Source organism: Oculina patagonica, chromosome 4 (assembly GCF_052425735.1).
Source record: "Oculina patagonica isolate OP01 chromosome 4, crgOcupat, whole genome shotgun sequence".
Taxonomy (NCBI): domain Eukaryota; kingdom Metazoa; phylum Cnidaria; class Anthozoa; order Scleractinia; family Oculinidae; genus Oculina; species Oculina patagonica.
The window spans coordinates 36455881-36479450 of NC_135761.1; the positions used below are offsets into that span (position 1 = coordinate 36455881).

At 39.1% G+C, this 23570-nt stretch overlaps 2 protein-coding genes across 3 annotated transcripts; both read right to left on the reverse strand.

Moving 5' to 3' along the window:
* Positions 1-7933: 7933 nt before the first annotated feature.
* Positions 7934-11966, reverse strand: LOC144652290 (uncharacterized). 2 transcript variants are annotated; one of them, XR_013570468.1, is made up of 5 exons: positions 11206-11966; positions 10680-10788; positions 10210-10275; positions 8895-9470; positions 7934-8344 (listed from the first exon to the last, which is right to left on the reverse strand). XR_013570468.1 is itself a non-coding variant. In XM_078512330.1 (4 exons), exons 1-4 carry the CDS (start codon positions 11952-11954, stop codon positions 9381-9383), a joined length of 1014 nt encoding a protein of 337 aa, XP_078368456.1. In that variant the 5' UTR covers positions 11955-11966; the 3' UTR covers positions 8860-9380. The 2 variants fall into 2 exon arrangements, 1 of the variants encoding a protein (XP_078368456.1); XM_078512330.1 differs by lacking the exon at positions 7934-8344 and having other exon boundaries at positions 8860-9470.
* A 7466-nt stretch (positions 11967-19432) lies between these two features.
* Positions 19433-20443, reverse strand: LOC144648395 (uncharacterized). The gene is made up of 2 exons (XM_078507969.1): positions 19968-20443; positions 19433-19862 (listed from the first exon to the last, which is right to left on the reverse strand). The coding sequence occupies exons 1-2, from the start codon at positions 20441-20443 to the stop codon at positions 19802-19804; spliced, it is 537 nt and encodes a 178-aa protein (XP_078364095.1). The 3' UTR covers positions 19433-19801.
* Positions 20444-23570: the final 3127 nt, after the last annotated feature.

Sequence of the window (23570 nt, forward strand, 5' to 3'; positions counted from 1 at the left end):
TGTTCATTTCAGCTTAAAGATATGGGTTTTTGGTCTTACCTTTACAGTTACATGTAACTGGGCTGATGAAATGATGGCATAAAAGAGTGGACCCCTGTCCTTAATCTCTACGGTCAGTTTTTCCATACTAAAAGATAGCATGAAGTCCTTGCTACTTTTTCTCAAGCAACTTGGATCTTTCCAGGAGTTTAACATGCAAACATTCTTTTTCTATATCCCTGAGTACAACCTGTGTATTCTCTTTCTTGAGGCAGTCGTTTTTCCATGCAGGATTTGTGGTTTGCCTGTACATGCCACATGTGAACATTCAGACCTTTCTAACTTATTTGGAATGGAAAGTTAGTGTTTTTAAAGTCTCGTTTTTTTTTTTTCTCCAAAAACGAATCATGTTATTTTTGCTGGGAAATGACCACCTAGGTGCTTGCCCAGCGGGCAATGAAGAACGTGGTGGTGTGTTCACTCTACTTCAATGTCACTGTCCCCTTCTTGATCTGAGTCTACGAGCTCCATCGTGGAAGGGTATGCCTTTTTGTACATGTGTTGGAAAACCCTGGCATGAGAATGGCTCACTCTGAAATTTAGTAAAACAATTGTTATCAGTCTCGATTATTCTCTAGGTTCCTCTGGGTTGCAACTAAGTAGTTTGGTTTGCTGTGGCTTAAGATGCTGATGATGGTGCATCTGATGCTGAAAACACAAGTTCATCTTCGGTATGATTTCAAAAGTACTCCAAACAAATGCGTTTGTCACATTTTACAAGGCAAGTAACTTTCCTTCGCTCCAAGCAATGCTTACAGCGATCTTAAGTGTAGCGTATAGGCCAGTGCCCTCCTCCAATCTGTGCATAACTTGCAGACAATTTCCTTGCAGAAAAATTCCAGTCTTCTTCAGGGAACTCAAAAGTTTTTGTCTCCCTCCCCAATTTCTTATGAAACTTGTATCCCAGGCCTTCACCTGCGAGGTGTGGCACAAGTTGTGCCTCTCCAGTAGCTGGACCATGACAGAAGTAAATTTGTTAGTTTGGCAAGCATTGTGCACTTCCTGTATCTCTTTTGCTTCTTTCTCTGAGGCTGCTGATAAAGAGGTAACTGGGTTGGAGGGCTTTTTTTCCTTGTCAAAAAGCCATTCTGGTCCATCCTGCCAAAAATTAGTACTTCCTTCTTCCCTGCTATTAGCACATGTCTTCATGGCAGCTGTCTTGGCCAAAGGTGCAGGTGGATTCTGCAAACTTTAGAAAGGATTGGGATGCCACATCCAGCACAAAGTACAAGAACATGACAAAGAAGCGCTTATCTTGTTAAGCTTAACATCCCACTTCTCACCAAGCAGGGAATCAAGGTCTCGAGGGATTTTGGGGATTCTTTACCTTGACAATCGCTTATTCCAGAAGGTCAAGGTTGTGTAGGTCAGCTGGACCCAGTTTGATCCTGAAAGTGTAAGCCATCTTTGAAGTCATCCATTTTTTGATCTTGCTTAGAGCTTGGATGCCTAGTCATGTCACATTAAATGAAATTGATAGGCGTGGTTAGAAAGGTTCATCTGGAGCCACAGGGAAAATAAGACAATTGGTCTCTGTTGAGGTTTGTTGAAGGACACGTATTGACAGTTTTCATTCAAGAGCTCCTAGCTCATATGAATACCTTAAGTTAAACCATTTGCTAAGAATCCACTTAAAGATGGTTATTGTTGGTTTGGAATAATATTTTTGAAGGAAACAAAAAATCAGTCCCTATCTTTAAAATCCAAAACGCCCCTTCTTTTGAAAGTATCTCTTAAACTTCTTCTATTTTAAGAAATTATTTGACATTTGTGTAATTTGTGTGCTTAAGAGTTGTTTATTTATCGGGGATTGGTACAAGTTCGATTTGTGTCCAGCAGTTGATGGCTTACAGTTCGAGTGTTTGTCAAATCACTGCAAAACAGTGATGAGTAATTCTAGTATTTGTTTCTGAAGGTACAGCAAAACGAAACAAGACTGAGAGACCTACCCCTAATTCCAGATAAAATCAACAACAGACATAACAAGAGTTTGTTTAACTGTACGAAACTATGCAAAAGAAAAACTACAGCTTTGAAATATGAATAAATAAATGTTGAGGCATGCCCCTTGGGGGGCTGCACAGGGGCACGCCACATTACGTAAGTTTGGTTCTCACAGTTTTCTTTGTTAACAAGAGTAGTTTCTTGATGATAAATTATGTTTATGTTCTCCTGCAGTAATTGGTTTCGAGTTAAACAATTTAAATCAAACATGACTCTAGTACAGTGATTTCTAGGAGGAATTATGACCCTAAATCTAGAACACAAACTTTGTCTATACTGTAACGAGATGTCTTTCACATCAGAAATAAACTAAAAGCAAATCAAAACACAGTAAATGAACACTTAAGTTAATAAAAAAAACTTATTTTAGAGTTCCTTATTTCAAAAATCCAGTGCATTATCCTTCATTTGTTTATACGTCAATTGATTTTTAGAGATACTGTAAGTCCTCCTCATCATGTATTATAATTGGTACTCTGTCTGGGAACGACTTCCAGAAAAGTTTGCCCTCAATTGTCCAGGCACTGATACCAGTAATCATGTTGTCTTTTATCTTTTGGTTTGCTTTGCAAAACAACTCTAGCCTGTAATCCTTCAGGTTATGAACTTCCATCGCCTGAAGATTTCTCAGACCAGTCTAATCTTCAGGAGACTGTACCTGAATGAATGACATCCATGACCCAAAATCCAGCTAATTCTATTGAGTTTGTTAACCAAGATCCTGGGGGTGTCAAGAGGCCATGGCTAGAACTTTGTATTTTGTCGTATTTCCCTAATGAGAACCAAGATTGTAAAAAGGTGTTATACAGAGTCTTTGTTTCGACATTTGTTACTGACAATAAATAGTGACAACAGGAATAAATGACATTGCATAAACTTTATGATGCAATAGTTATCTTCTACTTCCTTGACATGGCTGTTTCTTGGAAGATTTCTTTCTCATTTTCCATTAAAACAATTGTGTTTAATCTGACCCTGACCAAGGCGTATCACTGGAGCCTATTTTCCTAGATATTAATAAAGTTAACTTATAAATAGAAAAATACCAGAGGTCAGTTCAATAAATTGTAATGAAGTCCTAGTGTTTCGTCCTCGTAAGTCTTAATCCCAGGATTCTTCGTCTTCGGGGACGGTAGAGGAAGCGGCTGGGCGCAACAAAGAAGGCGCCAGGAATGTTCGATATCGTCCCCAAAACCAGGAGCTGAACGTTGTTGCGGTTAGGTCGAGTGGGCGTCGTTGTGCAGTGTTATTGCGGACGGACCCGTAGTCAGCTAAGTCCTGGACTGTCCGGTGAGCCAGGAACCCCTCCTGGGGGAGAAGTTGTTTGATGGAGGATACTTTGTCTCTGCCTTTAGTAACCAAGAGGATTCTTGGCCGGCGCTGGTACGCCGACGGAATGTCGGCGAGTGTTTTATAGGCGGCGGACTTGATGGCCGTAAGGCCGGGCTCATCAAAGGGAATGCCGTGGATATTGTCAGTCTGAAAAGAAAAAGTATTAATCGCTCGGGGCGACTCATCCAAAAGAAATAGCGTGTCAAACGTGATGGTCGTGGGAGTGCCACCTCCCACAGGAGCAATACATATTTGTTTCAAGGTGAATGGTCGTTCGCCATGCTGGAAACCAGCGAGTTCAATCACGAAAACGAAATCCATCTTAGAAGTGTAGAATAGCACAACTTGCTGACGCGAGAGTAGAATAATGAGTGAACAGAAAAAAAAGAGAGGGGTATATAATATAAAGCAAACTAAACAAAGAAAGTCAGAGCGTAGGAAATGAAAAAGGAAATGAAAAAGGAACAAAAAGTAAAAAGTAAGGTCAAAAAGTGTTAATGGCTAGATGGCAGTTCCATGAGAAGTACATGAAATTGATGGGCGTGGTAAGGAAGGTTCATCTGGAGCCACAGGGAAAATAGGTCTCTGTTGAATTCAAGAGCTCCTAGCTCATATGAATACCTTAAGTTAAACCATTTGCTAAGAATCCACTTAAAGATGGTTATTGTTGGTTTGGAAAAATATTTTTGAAGGAAACAAAAAATCAGTCCCTATCTTTTAAATACAAAAATGCCCCTTCTTTTGGAAGTATCTCTTAAACTTCTTACATTTAAAGAAATTACTTAACATTTGTGTAATTTGTGTGCCTAAGAGTTGTTTATTTATTGGGGATTAGTACAAGTTCGGTTTATGTCCAGCAGTTGATGGCTTACAGTTCGAGTGTTTGTCAAATCACTGCAAAACAGTGATGAGTAATTCTAGTATTTGTTTCTAAAGGTACAGCAAAACGAAACAAAGCAAGACTGAGAGACCTACCCCTAATTTCAGATTAAATCAACAACAGATGATACCATTGTAAACTTAATGGTGGGGTACAGTGAATTAATGAAATCAGTAAATTCATTCAACTTGGTGGTACCCTGGGTCCAAAAACAAAAATTTTGTAATTTAGGCTTGGTCTCCCCAGATGTGGCCTTTTGGTGGATAATTCCCATAGCTAAATCAGCCAAGCTACACGCATTCTTAGGGCCTATTGTGGTGCCATGAGTTTGCAAAAAATGCTGCTCCTGAAAGTGGAAATTGTTGTGCTCTAAACAGATATTAACAGCTTGAACAATACATCCATATGACGCTCAAAATATATGCTACCAACTTCATGTTACAAAACTGAAATTGTTTAGAGCATCAGTAACTGCTTTTATTCCCAGGTTGTTGTCAATATTCGTGAACTTTGACGCAATGTCCCTTGAAACAAGAAGGGTTCCTTAAGGGACAAGCTCATTTCACAATGTGCTGTCCAAAACAATGTAAATGGCTGTATTCTGATCTAATAATAATAATCTAATTTCTGTTTTTAAAAAAAATGATTTGGAAATACATGATACAAGAAATATAAATGATAAGAACCGACGTTTCAGCAGCAACTTTAAGTGGACACGATAAATCACAGGTAGACAATGAAGATGAAATAAGGCGGCCGAAATGTGATCAAACTTTGGAATCTTAATGATTAATCGAGCAGCATTGAGAACATTTTTGAGACGATCTGTCTGGTACTTGGGAAGGCCAAAGAGAAGTGAGTTGCAGTAGTCCAGGTGTGAACTTAGAAATGCATGAACTAGAGTCTTCGTTGACTCAGGGCTGAGAAATTTTCTAATTTGGCATATGTTATACAACGCATGAAAAGCTTGATGATTTCAACAGGTTCTTGAGAGAATTTAAAAGTCTAGATTTAATATGCTGTTCTAAACACTACCTGTAGTGGTGTGGCTGCTCATTTTAGTGATTACTTTGCCATTTTGTGACAATTGAAAGTCGATGTTCTTTAAAACCAACAGCTCTTCAGTGAGCGTGTCAGTGTCGTCTTTAAAGGAAATAACATCCTTTTGTTAGAATGCAGATAAAGCCTTTGGGAAGGCAGTCACTGAGTACAATATGTTGTCTTTCTCTAGGTCAAAATGTACTGTCATGTTGACATAACAATTCTTGATCAGCACTGATCTGCTGCAGTTGTTACACTTTAGTATCTTGGATCCTGGAGTACCATTAACTCTCTTCTTACAGTCCTGTGTTTTGTATATAAGTTTTAAACAAAAGTATGTCATACAGCTTGTCCCATTATGCACAAAATGGACAAGAATAAATGTAACCATTAGTTAACCCACCGGTTTCAAAGCGTTGCAGGCCAGTGAAAGACAGAGTTTAACATGTCTATAATTTTCAACATGGCCTCCATTGGGTTGGTGGGTGGAGGTCCTCTGCCGGTCTTCCTTTGCTTCTTTTTAAACCCACTGAACTCCTTCTTTGCAGTACTTTGTAAGTTTTACCATTTCTCTTTGACAAGACTGGAATATAGAATAGAATTTCTTTTCTACCAGATAGCCTATGATCTAAGTTTACACAAAATCAGTAATTGAGGTTGATCTAAAAAAATGGATGAATAAAAAGCTTGCAACTCTTAAGCCACCTTCTGCAGTTACAACATCAATGTCAGTGCTCTTATCATCTCCTCTAAGAGAAATGAGTGTAGATCTTAATAAGGCAAATGAAATTCGGCTTCTGATCCATGACATGGTTTTGGCATATTCCTTTCCTTTCTCAATGGCAATAAGCTCCGTTAATTAAAAAAAATAATGCACAAATTTCATAAAACGTTCAAATGTGCATGACAAAATAAAAGCCACTGCCTGTCTATCAGGTGTTGATGGCTGGGTGGAAAGCTGATCGTCTTGGGCACCTGAAATTGTTTCTTCTATTTGTTCAGAAATGCCAAAAGGTGCTGGTGTTTCACGAGCAGTAAGCCGTCTTATCGGAGACCCATGAGCATCGACCAAGGGACCATCATCACTTCTGGTCTTCAGGAACCAACTGGCTTTGGATAAACTCCAAACTGTCAATTCCTCTGGAAAGTAATCTTTTGGCAAGTCTGCGAACGGTTTCCTCTTCTAACCCAAGAATCAAGTTCTTTGGAATGAAAAAAGAAAAACATGAGGTCTAAAATATGATATTTTCCCTTGCCAAATAACAAAATAGACCTGCCCATATTTTTGGAGTTATTTTTGGAGTAATTTACTACTTAGTATTTTCTCTAACAAAAGGATAAAATGCGGGTTAGAAGGCAATGTTTTGGCATGGATTGAATGTAATCTTTAGGTGAGAATACAGGAGTAGCTACAGTGATCGTTTATGTTGTGGTAAGATACAGAGAAGGGAACACACAGATTGTTTGACCGCTTCAAAACAAAATAAAAAACATACCATACAGTAATTCGACATCAAATACTTTATTTGGATTACACAAAAAGATATGTTGCGAGAAATCTCACCTCTACAGCAACATTTTCACGAATGCATTCCTGCATCTCTGACAAGCGATCAGCTGCAGATTTTTGAGCTTCACTCGAGGTAGCTTTGCCAGTGGAAGTTGGATTTCGATCAGCAGTATTAGCTCTCCTCCTCACATGCCTGACGAAATTGGGCTATGGAGTAAAGTTTCAGTCAGAAGGACAATCAATATTTGTTTATGTGAGCTTGTAAATGGAAGATTTATCTGCTAGCTGGAAGCTATTCACTCGTACCATGATTCACCCTCAGTGCGACTTTGTGCCGTGAATGTGAGAGAAACCTATTATATCAGGAATATATATAAGGTAAGAGCTTTTCGTAAAAACCCTAAAAATCTTACCTGGTTTTGACAGTTCTTTTCCAGTCTGGAGACATTTACACGAAGCCCTACAGTAATCGCCGCCTGTTTTACAAGAACATCATTTCGCTTTGCTGCCATCTTTCCTAGAGCATACACCTTTACATTGGCAGCTGGATTTGGCCGCTATTGATAATTCAACAGCAGCCGAAGACATCACAAACATACACTAAATTTCAACAGTAAAAAACATTCAGTTGAACGTATCGCTCGACCAGCCAGCTGACGCGAAAAAATTTTTACGGGCAAATTTCGCGCTTGATTTGCATATTTACATATCCGCTCCTGATTGGTCATTAAACAAAAGGAATCAATTTGCTTACGTCCAACTCAGACACATGCAGTACCGTGAAAATGTCCCTTTAAATAATAATCCTTTTAAGAACTATACAGAATGTAGTTAAATCAGCGGGAATCCATTACGAGAGCTGTTTGCCATGATTCAAAGCAACATTTCCCACTGGATTAGCGCAAAAAGCACCAAGCTCAATCTTTACGCCAAAATTTTGCTACCATTTGTCTGTAAAAGGTGTAGACATGTCAACCGGTATTCGTTGATAAAGATAGTTTTTAGATGCTAAAAATGTATGTGGGGAAAAGCATTTTTTCGTTGAGAAAAACATCATCTGTCTGTTTTTCTTGCAAGCTATCAGGGTGCTCTTGTGAACATGCTTCAAAAGGCACGGGTCATACAAAGCTTCAGACAAGTAGAGATGCCTTTCTACTAAGTTCACATACTTCGTTTTGAGGACTGTCTGATAATCCCTTATCTACTTTGCTACTGTTTGCTTCTCCCCCTCCAATTCCACGAATGAGTTCAAACATTCCGTCCAAATTTGTGTTGTTGCACAGGCCTGTGAGCATATCAAAAGTTTTCTGGCAAGTGAGTGTAAATGTAGGTCCTCTTGACACCATTGTTGTTTTCTAAAAAGTACTCCATGGCAAGCTGATGCCCTGGCAATGTCATCGTGATTTTAGAAGTTCAGTTCTTCGGAAAACTTCTGGACTTATATGCTGCCTTTTGAACTTAAAGTTGCTTGCTGGCACACCACCACGTCCAAACAAGATAGAATGAACTCGTGCTGCAGTGATGGTATTTGGAGAACACTGAAACAAATTGTATAACAAACTGTAAGGGTAGTCTGAAACAACAATTGACAGAATTGTCATTGTCATATAGTTGAACATGGCCACTATATTTAATTTTGTATTCCTCTGGCGGGCAGTGGTATCAATTAACGCGTTTATTGAATTTGGCTGAGAAAAATTTTAGCCAGTACTAAATTTAGCGATTTTGGCCCAACTCGCTAAAATCGCTAAAATTAGTAGCGGCAAACAATAGTAACCTTAAGGTAACTTCACATATTTTACTTTCTTTTTAGCTCAGATGGTAAATGGCACATAATAATAATGAAATAATAATGTAGATTATTGACCAGATAATATAATAATGCAGATAATTAGTAATTTATAATGCAGATTGTAAAGCATGCCTCAAAACATTGGAAAATTAACTAAGTTTGGATTTGATGGAAATTATCTGAATGAACCAAGATTAGCAATAAACTAACCCTAATCATCTCAAAGGACATACCCAAATTCATTCCCACCCACCTCCCCACTTTTGCACAAAAGCAACCCAAAACTTTTCTGCTACCTCATGTGTCAGGTCATAACCGTTGCAGGAAATATGGTCAACAATGCGTCCATGTTTCTGAAGTACTTCTATGCACGCATAGAGAAGAAATCCCTTCTCTAGTCTTCTCCTGTTCAACATTTGGCGTGTCCGTAGAAGGTTTTGTAACTCAGACGGTTTATTCCTAGAAGTACAAATACAAATAATATTAGTTGCGCCAGATCGATGCCGTGCTACTCGTGTCGAATGGACAAGTACTCTTGACAAATTGATCCAGTTTGATGGCACGTTTTAAGAACGAGGAAGGTTTATATTTTCATTTTGTGCTCACCCTGGACTTCCGGTAACACGGATCGATGCCATGCAGTTCGTGTCGAATGGACAAGTACCTTTGATAAATTGATCCAGTTTGGGTGTGTTGGACATGGGTGGCTTCAACTAGTGAGCTTACGTCCAATGATGTATCCCTAAACATTGCAATTTTGCTATTTGCCTGGATATTTCCAATTAAAAGTTTTTTGTTTTCGACCCTTTGAATTTTCTTTGACTTGTTTTCTGGACTCTGTCTTTTCTGTCCTTATACTCCTTTGTCAAGACCTGAAAAAATATTTCATAAATGGTAGATTACTGCAGTGATCCAAATGTTTATTTCCAATTTTTTGCTTTGTAGGATGTTTTCCATTAGTTTAAGTAATGGGTGGCCCAGGTTCAAAGTATACATACTTCAGTGCCACTGACTTTATCATCTCAATAATTTGTACACACATACAAAATTATGCCAAGGATGAGCATTTCACAGTGACTTTTTTATTAAAGGAAATTTGTGTTTTAGTTTCAATGCAAGGCTGCATTTTTTCATTGGCCATTGTAGGCTAAGAAAGTCTCAAGAGGTTGTTAAAAGATTTGAAAAAGACAAATTCAATCAGTTCATGAGATATTTGCACAGCCATAATACTTCCTTCAACCACTTGTCCCCAGCCTCCCCTACCAAGGACATTGTAGGTTAGAATAATTTCATTACGGGAGATTACTGCCCATGATCAAGTTCATTGATTCTTAAATTGGAAGTGAACTTCCTGGCTTTTTCTGGAATAGCTGTTTCCTGACGTGATCAAGTGTAAGCTAAAAGACTCTGCTAAGAAAGCCCCTGCATCAGTGCCATTCTTGCCTTCAAACCCCACAACTGACAAGCTTTCTCAGTGACAAGCTTTCTCTTACATTTAGTGTTGATGCACTTTCGTTTAGTCTTGGGCATAACTGTTTCACAATTGGGACAAACTCGGCTGTTTTCCCGCAGATTAATGCCCTTCACTTTTAAATCAACATCGTCTCTCACCAGCCCATTCTTGACCATTTGCTCAGAAACAACATCTTTAAGACACTCGTGAATCAACAGTTTATTCTGAAAATAAGAAAAGACTAATATTAAGTAATATTTATAACAATTTTGTTCTTGTAATCTACAGACTGTATAATATACATTTGTTTTGTGTGCGTGTGCCGTAAACTGCTGGTTATAAGCCCTGTGCTTAGAAAACTTCACAAGGAGTTTTAGATGGGCTTAAAACTGAGGAAGTTTATATCAAAAGGAGCTTATAAATATCATAAGAAAATCATTTGGAAACAAGCTCACAAAAACACTTTAATTACAAGGAATCTATGATAAAAAACACTTTAATTAAACATTTTGATTGTTGTATGTTGTATAAGGATGTTTTAAGTTGATATAGAGAACTTCAGTTAGGGGAGGGCTTATAACCGAAATATTATTCAGATAAGAATTAGCACTGGCTATGTTAAATGTACCTCTCTCCTCAGTAACTCCTCCATCACCTCTGTAAACTGGATTTCCTTTCTGATTTTGTTGCGCAAAACTTCATCTTCTCTGGCTTTGTATAGACTACCCTCCCAGCATCTGTGTGCAATGGCAGAATTAGGTTAGCAAAAACATGCAAAGAGACTTGTAATAGCACCCCTGTATAAAACATAATTTTTTTGTGATGTTTCATTCACAAGGCGAATGTAAATGTAGATGCATGCCTTTAGACATATTCAAAAATGTATTTAAGAAATTAATTACATTACAACTACCACTCATTACCACTTCAACTTATTTGCTAATTCGATGTGTGATAACAGGCCTGTCACTGAAACTGTTACGGTTGACTTGACATGACTGTTACGGGTGAAGATGTCTTTCTATCGGCCGTACATTAATGCTACATTACACTCACATACATGTAGGTATTTGACTGCTATGGGTGATAACTTTGTTGTAACCACTGGTTAAAAACCTTAATTACAGCACTGGACACTGAAACAATTGTATTACCTTGGTGCAAGATCTCCTCTTGTTTGCAAGGAACCTCCACTGTCAATCTCGGCCTGGCAAACACTTGTCACCACACTCACTCTTGCCTTTTGACCAACTTTGACTTTCCATTTTCGTTGCACAATCTGATTGTTGTCAATGGCCACCATGCAGTCCCCAGGGGGAAATTCCTTGGGTTCAGAGGTGAGGTCTCTGGTCCAAACTTTTAAGGTTGAGTAGGAACCACCTGGAAGGGCCTTGCCAAACATATTTACTGAAAGTTTCGAGTTGCTTATGGCAAGGAGACTAATGTTGGTCATGAAACTACATGGCCCAACAAAGTTTATTCCTTGAAGATTGTACAAATGTTCAAGTGCCAAACAACGCTGAAAGTAATTCTTCTCCGGGGAAGCAAGACCATCCACAACAGCTTTCACAATTGGATTTCTTCTCGAAAACCAGTCTTCTGTCTTAAAATTTTGCAAAGTTCCTAGATCCTTGTAAGTTTGTGAAAAAGACTGGCAGTCCACCTGCACCTTTGACTTTTGAAGTCGTAAAAGTTCATGCGAAACTTTTGCCAGCAAATCTTCTGGCATTTTGCAGGACGAGTCTGACAATTCACTTTCTCTGATGACATACAGCCCCTTACATGTAGCTTGGTTCACTAGAGTAATTAACTTCTCTTCAGGAAGAGATGAGCACAGTTCCAGCAATATCGCCTGTCGGTCATTTTCTGGTATTCTTCCTACACATTCACCCAAGCAATCCATAGAAATGCTGTACACACGTCTCTTTTGTTTTCGACCCTTTGAATTTTCTTTGACTTGTTTTCTGGACTCTGTCTTTTTTGTCCTTATACTCCTTTGCCAAGACCTGAAAAAAAAATTCATGAATGGTAGATTACTGCAGTGATCCAAATGTTTATTTCCAATTTTTGCTTTGTAGGATGTTTTCCATTAGTTCAAGTAATGGGTGGCCCAGGTTCAAAGTATACATACTTCAGTGCCACTGACTGTATCATCTCAATAATTTGTACACATATCCCTCTTTTTTAGATGCCAAGGATGAGCATTTCACAGTGATTTTTTTATTAAAGGAAATTTGTTTTTCAGTTTCAATGCAAGGCTGCATTTCTTCATTGGCCATGGTAGGCTAAGAAAGTCTCAAGAGGTTGTTAAAAGATTTGAAAAAGACAAATGCAATCAGTTCATGAGATATTCGCACAGACATAATACTTTACTTCGACCACTTGTCCCCAGCCTCCCCTACCAAGGACATTGTAGGTTAGAATAATTTCATTACGGGAGATTACTGCCCATGATCAAGTTCATTGATTCTTAAATTGGAAGTGTACTTCCTGGCTTTTTCTGGAATAGCTGTTTCCTGACGTGATCAAGTGCAAGCTAAAAGACTCTGCTAAGAAAGCCCCTGCATCAGTGCCATTCTTGCCTTCAAACCCCACAACTGACAAGCTTTCTCCTGAGTTGTGTTATGTCATGTTATGCTGCTATGTCCGGTTCCTTTGCTCAATTAACTTGCTATATTCTCTCAATACATGTACCTGTGCCGTTGTTCTGTTAGGTTGTTCATGACAAGGCTTTAAATTATACCAGTAGTTAAACACTTCTAATACCACAATTTTCATATTTCACATTTGATTCTACTATTAGCAGCCATGGGAGGGCTGTGTCTACAAAACAAAGATTGAAGACCAAAAAACGAAGACTTTTTGAATTTTAGGCCTTTCAAACTACAGGCGGTTATTAACCTGGCTAAAGAGCTTTGTCGGACGCAAATTGACATGAAACCAACAGGGTCTTTGTTTTTGTCTTTGTAGAAAAGGCCTGGCCTACAAAACAAAGACCCTTACTTAAATCCTTCACATATATTATCTTTACATTAGAAAATAACTTTTGTCAAAAAAACCTGTTCAACTAATGTTTATAATGATGTACTTTAGCCAAACTTTTGATTTTCTCGGTAAATATTTGTGGAAAAAATTATTTTTATGAAACAAGTTAGGTCTCACCGTACAACTTCTTTTCATTGTACCTTTGTATCTTGTGTTCACTAAGTATGAGTAGAGTGACTTGTGATGTGAGTTGATTAATATTAGAGATTTTCACTGAGATTTACACTGTCATGGATTATGAAGAAAGGAGATTAAACAGCGTTGAAGACCAGTTCTCTGCGAGCGACCATGGTCTGTTAGAATTCCAGTTTCCAGGTCTTGCCACAGATACCTGGTAGCAATTTTATCCTCGAGAATCTCAACAGTCATGTTAAAATTTCCAGCTCCTATAATCAATTCTGGCAAATGTTTAGGAAGCTCCAAGCTGGCAGTGGCTAATCTTGGATTGCCTTTCAGCAAATTCTGCTTGGCCTGCAGTTTTGCTCTCTCTTCTGCCCTGATAATTTTCTTGTCATATGAATCATCAGCAACATCATTCTTTGTTCATTCCTGGATGACTGTCCATCCTTACTCTGACTTGTCTGGACTGAAACCTAACTTGAACTTTTACTGAGTACACTGTTTGTTTTTATGTATGTTTTAGTTTAAGTAACAGAAGGTACATAGGTACACATCCACCAGATATGTTGCCAATCTGCTTTACGTTATTGACCTCGGCCCAGTTGTTCGAAGGGCAGATAACGCTTTCCACCAGATAAATCGCTATCCAGTAGATAAATATTAACAAAACATACTACGCTATCCACTGGATAACAATTTATTCAGCGAATAGCGTTATCTGCCCTTTAAACGACTGGGCCCTGCTGTACTAAATAAAAGATCAATGTATTTACATGCACGGCTGATCCTAACAATATAGGCTCAAACTTTCTGATGACTTTAAATGATTGACGTTTTCTTTCTTTCAAAACTCTCCCTTTCTCTTGCTTTCCAGTGGACCCTTATTCTTCGTGTATGACAAGTCGAGATATACAACAAGGTGTTTTCTGTATCTCAAAATTACAGAATATTTATTTAAGCTTTGGGCTAAAAGGTCTGAGTACCAAACTGATCAAAACATTAAGGATACGGCTGGAAGACTCTTCCTTGTCCTCCTCAAAAGTGATTTCTCCCGACTGTGAACTGCTTAGTATTGTCAGGACCGACCTTTTTCCTCCAAAGGAAGTACCAAGTGCAACTTTGGCCTAAACAAAATAAAACCATTTTATATGTCATTCCACAAACTATAAATAAACTATAAACTATCTCAACAATAGCAAAAGGTGGATGAATTTTTATAGTTATACCTCTTCAAGCTCGGCAGCTCCTTGTAAAGTTCTTTCCAAAATTAAGTTGGGTTCTGCACTCTCTGTTTTGAACCCCATAGCCGATAGAAAGGAATCCAATACTAGCTCCGAGTTAAGTTCTCCTGTAGCGAGGGGAAGGTTAACAACTCCTACTATTTTCACACTTAAAAATACACAACCATGCGAATCCACAAATCTGTGTGTAATCGTGTTTGTTTTATCTTGAAATTTTGAAGTGTTGTAAACCTGATTCAGCTGCAAATAAATAATGGTGTCTAGGAAAGTACGAGAAAAGAATGAAACAGTAAAACCCACAATCTTTCGTCAATGTACATTTAGAATAGGATAGAATAGAATAGAGTACAGTTTATTGATCCCCAAAGGGATCTTCATACCCAATTTACAAGATTTTTAAAATAGAAAAATGTATTACTTGATCAAAATTAAAGTAGACACCAAAACAATGAAAATACATGAGAACAACAACATGCAAAAAAAGAAAGAAAAAAAGTGGGTGCTGAAGGACTGAGCGCATGAACCTCTCAGATGCCAGACTCCCGGTAGATCTGCTATTGTTTTGCTGTAGAAGCCTTGGTGTCAAGGGCGAAATAGGCCATTGAAGAGGCAAAACGTTTGCACAAACGAGTGAAGATGTGGGAGGAGGTTGATTCTCGTCTTTAGATTCTCACTGTGGTTTTTGTAGCAATATCGTTACCTCCTGGTCTTTTAAGCTGCATAATATTCGACAACTGTTCGTGATATTCGCATTTTAACTCACTCTCAAGGTTTGAAAGTTGTGTTATCAATCCCCTTCATTTCTTTAGCATGTTCAGGCAAACTCTTCAGATGTAACGAGTCATATTTGCCACGTTAAAATCCAAGGTCTAATCCAAGGAGTAAAGTTTATTGACTTCCCCAAAGGGATCTAGAAAAATGTATTAATTGATCAAAATTAAGGTAGACACCAAAACAATAAAAATACATGGGAACAACAACATGCAAAAGACACTTGAATTTTAAATTAGATGAATATAATACAGATAACACGTTTTGTACATTTTGGTTTGCAGTTCAGTGAAAAACACTGAACTGCAAGAACTGAATGAAGCATTGGAGGCAGCTGTGCATCTTCATCTGCATTGTGATTGTAGGGAATAGTGTCAAGGTCCTTGGATCTCTCATCGTCATTTGGCACATCCTGACAAAGAAAAAGTCTCAAGCCACTGGGATAATAGAGTACTGCTAGCTTGTGCGATGCAAAGGAAATTTCAACAGGGCTGGTGTTATGGCAATCTGCTACTTAATGCATGAAATACAGCCAATAGAGGCAAGGAATTTTGAGCAATAAGCAGCTGGAAGCTTGACTGTAAAAAAACAAATTGAGCTTCGGGATGGATGAGGATAGGCATTTGGGATTTACCAATTCTCTACTGTTTGGTTCTACTGTAGCTCTTCATGGTGCTTTTCAATTTTTTTTTTACTTCATAACTCCCGAGTATGCCTTTTATGATGAATCATTGTGGGTCTTTAAAAACAGGGCTTTCATTCATCTTCTTAGACTTCAAGAGTAGATGTTTGTAGACAATGGGAGTGACTTCATATTGTCCCATTTTGAATGTTGGGTTAACACAGAATGGATAGCAAAGTATTTCTGATGTAGTGTACTTGGGCAGATCAGAGCACATGCTGGCAGTTCCGAATACCCATAGATCATTGGGGTAGTCGTAGTGGTGCAGAATCAGATCTTACTTGTCGCGGGCATAGTTTAAAAGATCTTCAACGTCATCCTGCGTGACAGAACTACTCATCCTGGTTTTGTAGTTTCACCCGGCCTTTTCTACAAAATGAAGACCCCATCGTATTCGCGTCTTTTGTGTCTGAAAAAGCGTTTGAGCGAGGATCTTCTTTTTTTGTAGTTTCACCCGGCCTATTTTACAAAAAAGAGACCCTGAAAAAGAGTTTGTACAAGGGTCTTCGTTTTGTGGTTTCACCCTGCCTATTCTAACTTAGGTCTTCGGTCTTCGTTTCGTAGACACTCTTTTTAAAAGTAATCACCTGGTGGACGTTTGTACAAGTGAAGAACTTAAAAGTGCTTTCTATGAGTCCAAATGACATCCTTTCCAAAGGCATCAGAGGCACCTCTTTCCCTGGCCTGTCTTTTTTCACACAAGGACAGTATTTATACACAGGATTGTTTTCCCCTTTCTCCTGCTTTCCCCTCATTGCTGTTAGTGAGAGTTGGAGATAGTGGCTGGGATTGCTGTCAATCCGAATTTCTCTGGCTGGTCACAAAAAAGCATTTCCAGTTCCTGTCCGCATGCAACAGGTACTACTTCATAATTTTAAGTAGCTGCTGTCTGTTGAGAAACTTTCTAGACAGGTTTACCAAAATATTTGCCGTAGACTTCTCATCAGTGCATTCCAGGATTTGATGCACCACATTTATCGCCTATTATTGAGTCATGTGTGCTAAGCTTACATGGAGGCGAGATTGTTCTGCATTTTCTTAGTATTAAGCCTGGGTCTAGGGTCTGGCGTCTTGGCCTGAAAACTTCTTTGCTGGTCTGGGCACTGGTTCTGTTGCAGTTGCTTTTTTGGTTGTCTGCAGGTTGATTTCCTGTTGTTTGATCATCAGTGCCAGTAGTTCCACATGGGCATTTTGGCTGATCTGGTCCAAGGCTGTCTGGAAGGTCTAGTGGAACCAGATATGTGGTCTCGGTCTGTATTTGAGTCCATAGGGACACATGGCGTGATTCGTGTGTTCTGTGAGGTATAGGAGTGACCATTTGCATTTGGCTCTGTCTGGTTTCCAGTGCTGTAAGCTGATTCCGGATGGTTTTGGCACCCTCAGCTTTCTGATCTCTGCTTTTGGGGGGCTGGTACTAGTTCAGGAATCACTGGTTCTGGACTTTCACCGTCACATGCTCGTTTTAGTGACTTCACTGGTGATATTGGGAGTGTACTCTCCGCCATTTCTGCTAAGATGCCAACCATGTCCTAGTGGGAAACTGCTGTCGCCATGGTAGAGTTCTGAAGAGAACTGTTTTTAAGCTTGTCGATTGTGGTTTCGGAACCAAACTATTGGATCCTTCATCAGTTGCTTTTAAATTTTTTTAATAGCTCGCAATAGGAGCTTGTGCATACACAAGTTATGAAAACGCATCTCATCTTGCAGGCAACTTTTTTAGCCATTTGAAAACAACATTTTAATATCTAGAAAACCAATAATAAGATTCACCATCCATCCTGTGTATCGAGCTATTTCATACGACATTTTGCATGGCCTGCACCCAAGCATAATTTTCCTTGCCGGAATAGAACCCTCCAGGGTGAAGACTTGCTTTTGATGGTGGATTATGCATTTTTATGTTTCTCTCACAACAAAAACATGCGCTCACTGGAGTTGCTAGAAATTTGGGAAAGTTGTATTCCCCACCTTCACACATGTCGTAGAGATTTCCTTTAGGCAGTAGACTAGAGGCAGGAAAAGTCGTATCAAACTAACAATTAAAGCACAAGGAAAGACATAGGCTCTTCATCTCCTCCATTGTCGCTACTTTTAGTGTCTGCACACGACAGATGCACAACTCCATGCTTAACTAGTTTATATTCAGGGTTTGCACCAAGTTTATTATGTCGGCATCCTTCACGCACACCAGTCTGAGTTTGCACAGTTTTATAATTTTGTCCCGTTAAAAATACGGGTCTAGCCATCGCGTTTGCCTGCTGGAATTTTGGAAAAGTTGTAAATATACACACAAAAGAGAAAAAGCGAAACTGACTCAAAGACTTTTATTACTTCTTCTTCAGTAATGTTACAACCTTATTTAAAATACGAGCAACTTTTCATTTACAACTAAGAAGTACATGTAATACTAATTATTAGCTATTTAAAACCCAGTATTTACATGTATTTACATGTATTTCTAGTACCAAAACCTACGCTTCTTATTATTAATTAAAAACATCCTTGAAAGTTTACACTGGAAAATTTCGTTTTAATACTTTAACCTGTCCATCCCCGTCAAGATACTACTGTTCCCTTACCACCTTTCCCTTACTCCTACGTAAAAACGCGTCGATAGGGACAACGCACTTGTGCCATTGCGCATGCTTGACAGCATGGATATTGTTTAAAAACGTTTTTTCTAACTATATCCAGCTTCCCCTGATTTGATGACCTTGTCCCCGAACAATTACCTCCCTCTATCTTCCCAGGTTGGAAAATGATTTGTACTAATTTCCTTGCGAAATTTCCAACACTACAACTGCTACTTTTTATTTTAAATGCCTCCTGCAAAAAACTTTCCCCCTCCTCCACAACAGATTCTCCCATATCGCCCCCATCACCCAAACTTGAGTTATTAGAACTAGCTGACCCTTCCCTCTGCAATATCCCCAACTGAAATTGTGCTAAACCTCCCTGAATTCTGCTCCCCATTTCCCTTATCCCCAACACTGATATCGTGCCCCATGCATGAATTTGAAAAAAACGATTGCCCTCCCTAGATTATCTGAAATATCCTTACTGTCCAAAATACCCAAAGAAGAGTTATTTGAAAGTTCCCTTCCCAAACTTGGCATTGGCGCCCTATTTCCATTACATGAACAGCATTTGCCTCCCATAACTTCCCTAAACAGATCTGACACCGATCTAAATAAGTTACTTTGATTTTCTAAAATTCTGTTCAGTTTCTCCTCCCCAGTGAAGAGTGAGACATCCTCCTCCAGTTTATCGTCTAGATATGTTTGCTGTGGCTTAGAATAGATCGAACTCAAACTGATGCTGGTATCCAGGGATGCATGTGGAGACGCAAGTGGCAGGAGGTCATGTTCCGAGGAAGGCATTTGCTCGCCATTCTACAAAGAAAAAAATCAAATAAGTGAAACAAATTACTCCCCATGTTTATGTTTTTCAATAAAAATATTCCTTTTTAAAAATAAAAATACTCCTTCCTCGATCACTATTCTGAGGGGAGAGGAACGGGCAGCTTAAAATCCTATCTCCCTATTTTTTAGCTCCTTTTTCTCCCTCCTCCCTAATTTTTTCGGCCGTTTCTCCCTCCTCCCTAATTTTTCCCCTTTCTCCCTTATCAGTGCTTTTCACAGCTATTTATTACGTAATACTGTATTCAAGAGAGCTTTAAGTGCTCTCAAAAGCTCTCATTACAGTAGATGTAGAGGTCTGTAGAGACCTACAGTGTATAGTCCCTATAGACCACTAGATTTATCATGACCTAATAGTCCTAATAATTATGTACCTTACCTATGAATGATATACATCAACTTTGTGGGTCAATGTGGCGGTGGTCTCCCTTAGTGACCTAAGTAACAGGCTCTTCTCCTCGTCTCAGCGGTTTTAGTTGTAGCTCAACATTGATCGTAATGTACGTTGTTCTTTGCCCCACACTCGTAACAAACTGAATTAACAACATCTTTCATGTTTAGTATTGTTCACTTACAGTCTGGGTCCAAACTGGAGACAACGGTCACAACGATGCCCTCTTTATAAAAAGTCATGGTACCTTGCAGGTGCTCTAACTCGCCTGCTAGAACGCGTAAGTGAGGGTATGTTGCAACGGCCAATTTGTTCTCCGTCGTCACTGTCACTATCGCCATCAGTCAAAGCGTCTTCTTGAATGTCAATTTCCTGAGGAACAAGTTCACTAATATCCTGTCGGATAGTTTGTAGCTCCTCAAACTGATCTTCAGAAATTGTTATACCTTCATTTACGGCAGCTTCTATGGGACAATGAACTTCAATGTTAGTGGCAACATATGTGTCCAGGCATACTCCAGACTTGGTGCATTTCCAGCTGAAATGAAGGCTGTTATCTCTGTCTAAGATAAACATGTCTGCATTTATAGCGGATTCATCATCGCAAACATCTTCCCCTGCAACTATAAGGACTTCGTTTTCTTTCGTGCTTGTGTGGAATACGGTGCCCTTATAGAAAAGTACTTTCCTTTGTGGGGCAATAGCGGTATGCGCACCACACATTTTTGTTTGTATGGGAATCCAATAAAACTCGTTAAATTGTGAATAATTAGGCTCTCTTGTTTTGGGATTCGCTTCATGATCGCGCTTCGCGCTCATCGATCTGCACTTCGCGCGATTGCCAAAACAAGAGAGCCTAAAGGGCTGACAGTCCGTGCCAAACAAATCAAATGTACAAAAAGAGAAATAAATCACTCCTGCATACTCTTAGCAAAGCAATATTCCCCAGATTTATGTCGATTTGGTCAGTAAAATGTTTTTCCTGGTACTTTAAGACCCTTTAAGTTTGCAATTCATAAATTTCCTGTTTGTGACTGAAGACACTGAACCGGAAATGTTTTGGTTGCGCCAAAGTAACGCAAGGCTACACGTAGATATAGAAATAAACAACTTTAAACGGGTTCCTAAGATGTTAACGTATGAAAACATTGAACATTGTTTCCTTTCTGCAAATTAATTCAGTGCGATCTGTAGTAGACGGGGTTGTTTTTACGCAAAGGTCGCAAAAGTCTTTGGAGTATTACGTGATGCTGGCTTAGCAGGGTGCCTTGGGCCAGAGATACCGGTAACAGGCGCCGCTTTATAAATTGATCGGTTTTCCCTTGTCAACTATTTACTCTCATTTACCATCGTTCGATTCATTTTACCAACTTCTGAAAGCAATTCTAGTGGTAACTCGAAAGAGAAAAAAAATTTCCACTTACCATGGCCTTGACCCTTGACTTGACAGCGGCAGAACACAGACAACACGGACCGTACGATCACCACTAAATCCCCACTACAACCAACTTTCTTCGTTATTATGATGTTATTACAATTTCCAAAAGGTCCCAAAGCTGTCTGTTGACCTCTGCTCAGTGGTAGTTTAAAAAAACAAGAAATATTTGTGGACTCTCTGACTCTATGGTCTCTGTGAACAACTCGCGCGAAGACTCGATCGATCGATTGCGAAGCGCGAAAATTTATACCGCAATCACTGGAACTTACGGGCTCAAAATAGTACCCAGTCTTTTCTCAAAGAAACCTATACCGCTCACTGATATCACGTACCTTCGGCTTTGACTTGAATACCGGAAACAAAGGGAAAAACAAGGAAATATCTGAACTGATTGTAAAAAAATAATAACTAACTTTAACAAAATAGTTTTCTCCCTTCTCCCTTTCTGTACTGGTTCTCCCTTCTCCCTTATTTTTTACGTGGTTTCTCCCTTCTCCCTATTTTTTTTCGGCCGTTTCTCCCTCCTCCCTAAACCGTTCCTCTCCCCTCTATTCTGTGTACAACCGCGCACGCAGCATGCAACTTAATATGTGAAAATTTTTTAAGAATTTAGATGGATATCCACTGATGCGTAATTTTTTACGACAAAACTTTGTAATGAAAACATTGATTGATTAATTAATGCGAGACATGAAACTTCAGTGTTATCCGGCCGCAAAACAATGAACAGATGGACTTTTTACCTTTTCCAAAGAAACAGGAGGTAGTGTCACTCCAGTGAAAGAATGAAAGATAGGTAGATGTTTCAGGACTAAGAGATGCACAGGTTGCTGATGGAGATGTAGAAGTCTTGGGTTTCAGATTCCAAGCAACAAGTTTACTACAAAATTTGAAAACTCAGCAACATTGGTCAAGGAAAAAGTCAGCATTTTCAACGTTTATTGCTGTTCTTGATTCAAGCGGCACCTGTTGAATCTTTTTCTTTCTCATGATATGGGGTCTTACCTTATATATTTTGCAATCGCTGAATTTGATGGCAGATCAACAATGCCGCCCAAGAAAAGTTTTTGCTGCATTTCAGAACTACTTATGCTGGGCTTGCATAGTTTCTCATTTTCTAATTCTGCAACAACATGTCTGACCAATTTCTGAACACGTTTTCCACTGCAAAACCTGAAAACTAAACATTACATCGGAGAAACTAGTATGTTAAAAACAATTGTTTATTGTGAAAACACATCTGTTCTTGCTGGTACATTTTCTAGCCATACGGAAACAACATTTAAGAAAACCTATAATGAGACCCACCACCCATCATATTTAGCGAGCTATTCCGTACGACATTTTGCATTGCCTGCACTCAAGCATAGTTTTCCTCACTGGAAGTGGGCCTTCCAGGGTGAAGACATTTGCTTTTGATGCTGGATTATGCATTGTTGTTTTGCTGACAACCAAAACACACGCTCACTGGAGTTGGTAGAAATTTGGGGAAGTTGTATTTCTGCCTTAACACATGTCCCAGAGTTTTCTTTCAGACAGTGAATTAGGAGGCAGGAAAAGTTGTGCAACTACTCTCCATAAAGTTGACATAACAGTCAACTTCTTCTTAAGACAAAGAAGTCAGCAAAGTGTGACTAGCAGATATTAACTCATAAATTAGCACCGAACGAAGTGAAGCACCACCAGAATCAGTGCACTGCATAACATACGTCTTAGGTACATGCTGAATAGCTGCCTTCATAAAAATCTCTCCCTGGTAGTTTATTTTGCTGGCCAAAATAAAAAATGAATCTTGTTAGACATCCATTGTTGATAGATCAATTCCACAAAGGGATGCAATTTTTTTGCCAGTTCCTCCCGAAGAGCTTTTCTTGGCAAAAAGTGTTGCTTGACCGAACCCAAAGAAAATACTTCTGCACTCTTTCTCTTTTCTTGTCCGCTTATACATCACGCTCCTGATCAAGACCAATGTTGTATGGAATGCAATGCTACGCAGACGTTGCTACTTTGTTTTGGCTTGCTGCTGCCAGCGAATGGGGTCTGTGGCCACTTTTTAGTTGGCAGCCTTCTTGTGACCAAATGATGCCAAAATGTATCCTGGTCGAAATTCATTCAGCAAGAAAAACGTGAATTGAATAAACTGTGGCTAGGTATTTTGGCTTGACTCCCTCTTGCTAAAATACAAACCATGGCTTGACCAAACTCACCTGATTTGCCACTAGAGCTTATCAAAAAGGAACAATTGGTATAATAATCCATCAGTTTTTTCTGGATTCTTGTTGGGTTGGTAAGTTAGTTTATTATTTGGCCGTTGCAAGCTCTGACCTGGCGGAAGTGTTTTTACTCAGTCTTTATTTATGATGGCTGGCTTGATACAGTACCACCTAGACATAAAAGTCTGTTGCAGCTTAT

Bases quoted from the DNA above. Each gene is read 5' to 3' on its own strand.
- LOC144652290 (XM_078512330.1), bottom strand. From the start codon at position 11,954: ATGGATTGCTTGGGTGAATGTGTAGGAAGAATACCAGAAAATGACCGA. The intron at 10,276-10,679 runs GTACATTTAACA...TCTTATTTTCAG, and splicing joins AGGAGTTACTGAGGAGAGAG to AATAAACTGTTGATTCACGA. The intron at 9,471-10,209 runs GTGAGAGACGAT...ATATTTTTTCAG, and splicing joins AAATGGTCAAGAATGGGCTG to GTCTTGACAAAGGAGTATAA.
- LOC144648395 (XM_078507969.1), bottom strand. From the start codon at position 20,443: ATGTGTGGTGCGCATACCGCTATTGCCCCACAAAGGAAAGTACTTTTC. The intron at 19,863-19,967 runs GTACCATGACTT...TTGTTAATTCAG, and splicing joins CGAGTTAGAGCACCTGCAAG to TTTGTTACGAGTGTGGGGCA.